At 27.2% G+C, this 6,692-nt stretch overlaps 1 protein-coding gene across 2 annotated transcripts; it reads right to left on the bottom strand.

Annotated features, from left to right (window-relative positions):
* Window positions 1-4,434: 4,434 nt before the first annotated feature.
* Window positions 4,435-6,207, bottom strand: si:ch73-71c20.5 (DUF4748 domain-containing protein). 2 transcript variants are annotated; one of them, XM_061891035.1, is made up of 3 exons: window positions 6,104-6,207; window positions 5,727-5,940; window positions 4,435-4,787 (listed from the first exon to the last, which is right to left on the bottom strand). In XM_061891035.1, the coding sequence occupies exons 1-3, from the start codon at window positions 6,135-6,137 to the stop codon at window positions 4,619-4,621; spliced, it is 417 nt and encodes a 138-aa protein (XP_061747019.1). In that variant the 5' UTR covers window positions 6,138-6,207; the 3' UTR covers window positions 4,435-4,618. The 2 variants fall into 2 exon arrangements, with proteins under 2 accessions (XP_061747019.1, XP_061747011.1); XM_061891027.1 differs by having other exon boundaries at window positions 6,098-6,188.
* Window positions 6,208-6,692: the final 485 nt, after the last annotated feature.

Below are 6,692 nucleotides of genomic sequence, written 5' to 3'. Positions count from 1 at the left end.
TCTGATAGTTTATATATCAATAATAAAATATTAACATTGCAACACATGTCAAAACTGCCTTTTTAGTTTACTAAATTGCGATTTTAAATTTCGCGCGGAAGAATCATGCTAAAATGTCGCGTTATGATGACATCACGCATTGTAGAGGGCATTTTGTTCCAGCACCGTTCACAACTATAAGTCTCTTTTCATCGCATAATTCTACAGTATTATGAACGTCTGTGTTGCTGAATCTTTTGCAATTTGTTCAATGAATAATGGAGACGTCAAAGAAGAAAGCTGTAGGTGGGAAGCGGTGTATTGCGCCCGCCTTTAGCAACACAAACACAGCCGGTGTTTTCTTGTTTACATTCCTGAAAGATGACAGCGAAGCGAACATCATCAATCAATCAATGTTTATTTATATAGCACTAAATCACAAATGTCACAAAAATATTGTTAAACTTTGTGAAATAAAAGTTATAATAATGAGATAAAATAATTGAATAAAAAGTAGAATTTATTAAATAAAACTCGTAATTTTAAAATGAAAAGTTGAAATTATTTCATATGACTTTTTAGCTCATAATTTGGACTTTTTTTATGTACCTTTGGAGAAAAAAAAATATTGTTAAACTTTGTGAAATAAAAGTTATAATAATGAGATAAAATAATTAAATAAAAATTTGAATTTATTTAAAAAAACTCTTAATTTTGAAACAAGAAGTCAAAATTATCTCATAAATATGACTTTTTAGCTCATGATTTGGACTTTTTTATGTACCTTTGGAGAAAAAAAATATCGTTAAACTTTGTGAAATAAAAGTTATAATAATGAGATAAAATAATTAAATAAAAATTAGAATTTATTAAAAAAAACTCGTAATTTTGAAATGAAAAGTTTAAATTAACTCATAAATATGACTTTTTAGCTCATGATTTGGGCTTTTTTACGTACCTTTGGAGAAAAAATGTTTCAACTCTGTGAAATAAGTTATGAGAAAAAAATATTTAAATAAAAAGTAGATTTTATTAAAAAAACTAAAAACTCATAATTTTGAAATAAAAAGACGAAATTATCTCATAAATATGACTTTTTAGCAAATTTTTTGGGACTTTTTATGTACCTCTGTAAAAAATATTGTTAAACTTTGGGAAATAAAAGTTATTAGATTAAAATATTTAAATAAAGTATTAAAAAAATAAAAACTCACAATTTTGAAATAAAAAAAGTCGAAATTATCTCATGAATATGACTTTTTAGCTCATAATTTGGACTTTTTCATGTACCTTTGGGGGAAAAAAAAAATTTAAACTTTTTTGTGAAATAAAAATCATGATGAGAAAAATATTTGAGAAAAAAGTAGAATTTATTAAAAAAATAAAATCTCATTTTGAAGAAAAAAAAAGGTCGAAATTATCTCATAAATATGACTTTTTAGCTCATAATTTGGACTTTTTTATGTACCTTTTGTGGAATTTTTTTTTTAACTTTGTGAAATAAAATCCATGATGAGAAAAATATTTGAATAAAAAGTAGAATTTATTAAAAAAATAAAAACTCATTTTGTTATAAAAGGTCGAAATGATCTCATAAATATGACTTTTTAGCTCATAATTTGAACTTTTTTATGTACCTTTTGTGGAATTTTTTAACTTTGTGAAATAAAATCCATGATGAGAAAAATATTTGAATAAAAAGTAGAATTTATTAAAAAACAAACTCATCATTTTGAAATAAAAGGTCAAAATGATCTCATAATTGTGACTTTTTAGCTCATAATTTGGACTTTTTATGTACCTCTGTAAAAACATTTTGCTAAACTTTGTGAAATCAAAGTTATAAAAATGAGACAAATATATTTAAATAAAAAGTAGAATTTATTAAAAAACTGATAACTCTTAATTTTGAAACAAGAAGTCAAAATTATCTCATAAATACGACTTTTTAGCTCATAATTTGGACTTTTTTTTATGTACCTTTGGAGAAAATAAATTGTTAAACTTTGTGAAATAAAAGTTATGAGATAAAATAATTAAATAAAAAGTAGAATTTATTAAAAAAAACTCGTAATTTTGAAATGAAAAGTTGAAAGTATCTCATAAATATGACTTTTTAGCTCATAATTTGGACTTCTTTAAGTACCTTTGGGGAAAAAAAATGTTTTTAAACTTTGTGAAATAAAAGTCATGAGAAAAATATTTGAATGAAAAGTAGAATTTATTAAAAAACTTAAAATTCATAATTTTGAAATAAAAGGTCAAAATGATCTCATAAATATGACTTTTTAGCTCATAATTTGGACTTTTTATGTACCTTTGTGGAATTTTTTTTTTTAACTTTGTGAAATAAAATCAATGAGAAAAATATTACAATAAAAAGTAGAATTTATTAAAAAACTAAAAACTCATCATTTTGAAATAAAAGGTCGAAATGATCTCATAAATATGACTTTTTAGCTCATAATTTGGACTTTTTGTGTACATCTGTAAAAGTTTGCTAAACTTTGTGAAATCAAAGTTATAATAATGGGACAAAAATATTTGAATAAAAAGTAGAATTTATTAAAAAACGAATAACTCTTAATTTTGAAACAAGAAGTCAAAATTATCTCATAAATATGACTTTTTAGCTCATAATTTGGACTTTTTTTTATGTACCTTTGGAGAAAAAAAATATTGTTAAACTTTGTGAAATAAAAGTTATAATAATGAGATAAAATAATTAAATAAAAAGTAGAATTTATTAAAAAAAAACTTGTATTTTTTAAATGAAAAGTTGAAATTATCTCATAAATATGACTTTTTAGCTCATAATTTGGACTTTTTTACGTACCTTTGGAAAAAAATATTGTTAAACTTTTGTGAAATAAAAGTTATGAGAAAAAAATATTTTTTAATAATGAGATAAAATAAAAAGTAGAATTTATTTAAAAAAAACTCGTAATTTTGAAATGAAAAGTTGAAATTATCTCATAAATCTGACTTTTTAGCTCATGATTTGGACTTTTTTATGTACCTTGGGGAAAAAAAATATTGTTAAACTTTGTGAAATAAAAGTTATAAGAAAAAAATATTTTTTATTAATGAGATAAAATAAATAAAAAGTAGAATTTATAAAAAAAAAAATCTTAATTTTTAAATGAAAAGTTTAAATTAACTCATAAATCTGACTTTTTAGCTCATGATTTGGACTTTTTTATGTACCTTGGGGAAAAAAATATTGTTAAACTTTGTGAAATAAAAGTTATCAGAAAAAAATATTTGTTATTAATGAGATAAAATAAATAAAAAGTAGAATTTATTTAAAATACTCGTAATTTTGAAATGAAAAGTTGAAATTAACTCATAAATATGTCTTTTTAAGCTCATGATTTGGACTGTTTTATGTACCTTGGGGAAAAAAATATTGTTAAACTTTGTGAAATAAAAGTTATCAGAAAAAAATATTTTTTATTAATGAGATAAAATAAATAAAAAGTAGAATTTATTTAAAATACTCGTAATTTTGAAATGAAAAGTTGAAATTAACTCATAAATATGTCTTTTTAAGCTCATGATTTGGACTTTTTTATGTACCTTGGGGAAAAAAATATTGTTAAACTTTATGAAATAAGTTATGAGAAAAAAATATTTAAATAAAAAGTAGATTTTATAAAAAAAACTAAAAACTCATAATTTTGAAATAAAAAGACGAAATTATCTCATATATGACTTTTTAGCTCATTATTTTGGAATTTTTTATGTACCTTTGAAAAAAATATTGTTAAACTTATGAAACAAATTATAATGAGATAAAAGTATTTAAATAAAAAGTAGAATTTATTTAAAAACTAAAAGACAAAATTATCTCATAATTAAGACTTTTAAGATTTGTGAAATAAAAGTTATAATGGGAAAAATATTTAAATTAAGTAGAATTTATTAAGAAACTAAAAACTCGTCATTTTGAAATAAAAGGTCAAAATAATCTCAAATATGAATTTTATCTTATTATTTTGGACTTTATGTACCATTGGAAAAAAATATTGTTAAACTTTTGTGACATAAAAAAAAGTAGATTTTTTTTTTTTTTTTAATGAAATCAAAAATTAAATTATCTCATAAATATGACTTTTTAGCTTATAATTGGACTATTTTAAACAGTAGCTCACTTTCAAAGAACGGAAAGGATAATGCAGGTATTAAGTACACTAAAAAGGTACCATAGTAGCATTATAAAATATACGTATTATATACTGATATATTATTTTATTTTTATATACAATATATAACAAATCCCAATTACCATGTATAATATTACAGCTTCAGCAAAAAAAAAAAAGGGCAGTATTAAATATACATTATAAACAAAAGGAGGTAGCTAACATAGCCTCTCTGCTGGTGCTGCTCCCCCTAACAATTCACTGCAAAGTACAGGGCACTGGCCACTAAAGACTGAAAAAAGATCCCCAATATTATTAAACTGTATGACTTTAATGAGTGAAACCTTCACAAAAAAATGAGGGGATCCCTAGCGGGTTAACATATATAGGTTTTGAAAAAGAAAAAGTTTGTCCACTTCAATCCATCTCATTTGAACTGTGCAGGGGTTAAAATAATGTCCCCCAGTGGAAGTGAGGCAGTCTTTTAACGGGCGTTACTGGTCCAGCTTGGCGTTCTCTATGGCGCGGCGGTAGCGGCTGCCTTCGTAGCTCCCCTCGGACTTCTGCATCCTCCGTCGGATCTTCATCTGCTCTAGGCGGTTCTTCTCCACTTGCCTTTTGACCAGCAGGAAGAGGAGGATGCCGCCGGGGAGGCCCACCATCCTGCACGAGGGGGAGGAGACTCATTCAGTGGCAAAATGGTCCAGACTGAGGCCAAAAAGAACCTCATAGCCATAGCACACATAAGCATGTGTGTAAGAGGGGGACATTAGAAGAGAAGAGCTGATGCAACCAGCCATTTCTACATATATCGCTACAAAAAAACTAATAAATAAACATAACACTGTTCCACGCCAATATTAGATAAAAAGGACATCCATTTTCTACCGCTTATTCCCTTTGGGGGTCGCTGGCGCCTATCTCAGCTACAATCGGGCGGAAGGCAGGGTACACCCTGGACAAGTCGCCACCTCATCACAGGGCCAACACAGATAGTACAATTTACAAAAAAATAAAAAGTCATAATTATGAAATAAAAAGTCAAAATTATCTGATAGTCATGACTTATTATCTCGTCGTTTTAACTTTTTACCTTTGGAAAAAAATATTGTTAAACTTTGTGGAATAAGTTGTAATAATGGGATGAAAATAATAAAAAGTAGAATAATAAATATATAATAAATAAAGTCACAATTATTAACTAAAAAGTCGAAATTATTTAGCAGTTATGACTTTTTATCTCATTTCAGCTTTTTTAACGTACCTTTGGAAAAAACATTGTTAAACTTTGTGGAATATAAGTTACAATAATGAGATACAAATATTAAATAAAAAGTGGAATTTGTAAAAAAATAAAACTCGAAATCATCTCATAATTATGGCTTTTTATTAAAATTATGACTAAAAGTAATAACATCGACTTTGTAACTCATAGTTATCTCATACATATATTTTATTCCATAATTATTACTTAAATTTGGATTATTATTACTGGCAGAAACGGGCTTCCGTAGTTAATTAAAAAGATGTCGCTAGTGACGTCACTGTGATGTTATGAGCCAGGGAATAAACTAACTACATTACCCAGCATGCAACACTGACCAGGCATAGCCAATGGGCATCATGGGGTTCTTGGCCTTCCTCAGAGGAATATATTCCGGACCTTCGTATTCCTCCTCCTCGGCTTTTTTGCTTCCACCTCGGCTTGTCTGCTGCCCGCTGCCGGAGCTGCACTTGGCCGCCGTCTGGACGCTCCAACGCCGGCACACAGCGGCCGAAAAGAGGCCAAAATGACCGGAAGCTCGGAGGACCGCACCTGGTATGGAAACAACACCACTTAAGTACATTTTGTCAATAACTACTACTTACTCCACCGTGACGTGACAACGCCGAACACGACCATTTTACAATTTGTATTAATAAAGTAAAGCTGAGTTGTCGTGCTGACATTTTAAAAGCAAAAATGTGTTTACTCTTACAAGCCGTTTCCGCGCCTGTCAATAACACCGCCATGTTTGTTGTGTCATTAGCCGCACATGCGCAGTTGCGACCATCAGTAATGACGCCTGCTGCCCCCTAAAGGACACATGGCGGTACTGCAGGTCGGAGTGCACTTTTAGTACCGAAACAATAAAACACTTACTGTGAGCAGAGGTGAACAATTTGGGTTTAAAAGAAGTTCAACTTTATAAATAGGCTGAACGGTTAAGTAAATATGATTTTTTTTATCTGATCTTTTCAACTTTCTTATGTAGCTCAGGAAAAAATATATTGTTGTTAAACTTTGTGAAATAAAAGTTATAATGTGATAAATATATAAAAAATCAGAATGTGTATATATATATATATATATATATATATATATAAGTCACAATTGTGAAATATAAAGTCATATTTTTGAAATAAGTCAAAATTATCCCATAAATATGACTTTTTAGCTCATATTTTTGAGTTTTTTATGTACCTTTGGAAAAAAAATTCTGTTACATTTTGGGGAAAAAAGTTATAATAATGAGATAAAAATATTAAATAAACAGAATTTTTTTAAAAAAATAAATATATATATAC

This window comes from Nerophis ophidion, linkage group LG02 (assembly GCF_033978795.1).
Source record: "Nerophis ophidion isolate RoL-2023_Sa linkage group LG02, RoL_Noph_v1.0, whole genome shotgun sequence".
Classification (NCBI taxonomy): domain Eukaryota; kingdom Metazoa; phylum Chordata; class Actinopteri; order Syngnathiformes; family Syngnathidae; genus Nerophis; species Nerophis ophidion.
This window is presented reverse-complemented; position numbering and strand designations above follow the sequence as displayed.

What these genes read in the sequence shown, in the direction of transcription:
- si:ch73-71c20.5 (XM_061891027.1), bottom strand. Translation starts at nt 6,137, where the DNA reads ATGGCGGTGTTATTGACAGGCGCGGAAACGGCTTGTAAGA. An exon ending in CGCGGAAACGGCTTGTAAGA is followed by an intron (nt 5,941 to 6,097) that starts GTAAACACATTT and finishes TTTCCATACCAG; the next exon opens with GTGCGGTCCTCCGAGCTTCC. An exon ending in ATGCCCATTGGCTATGCCTG is followed by an intron (nt 4,788 to 5,726) that starts GTCAGTGTTGCA and finishes CCCCTCGTGCAG; the next exon opens with GATGGTGGGCCTCCCCGGCG.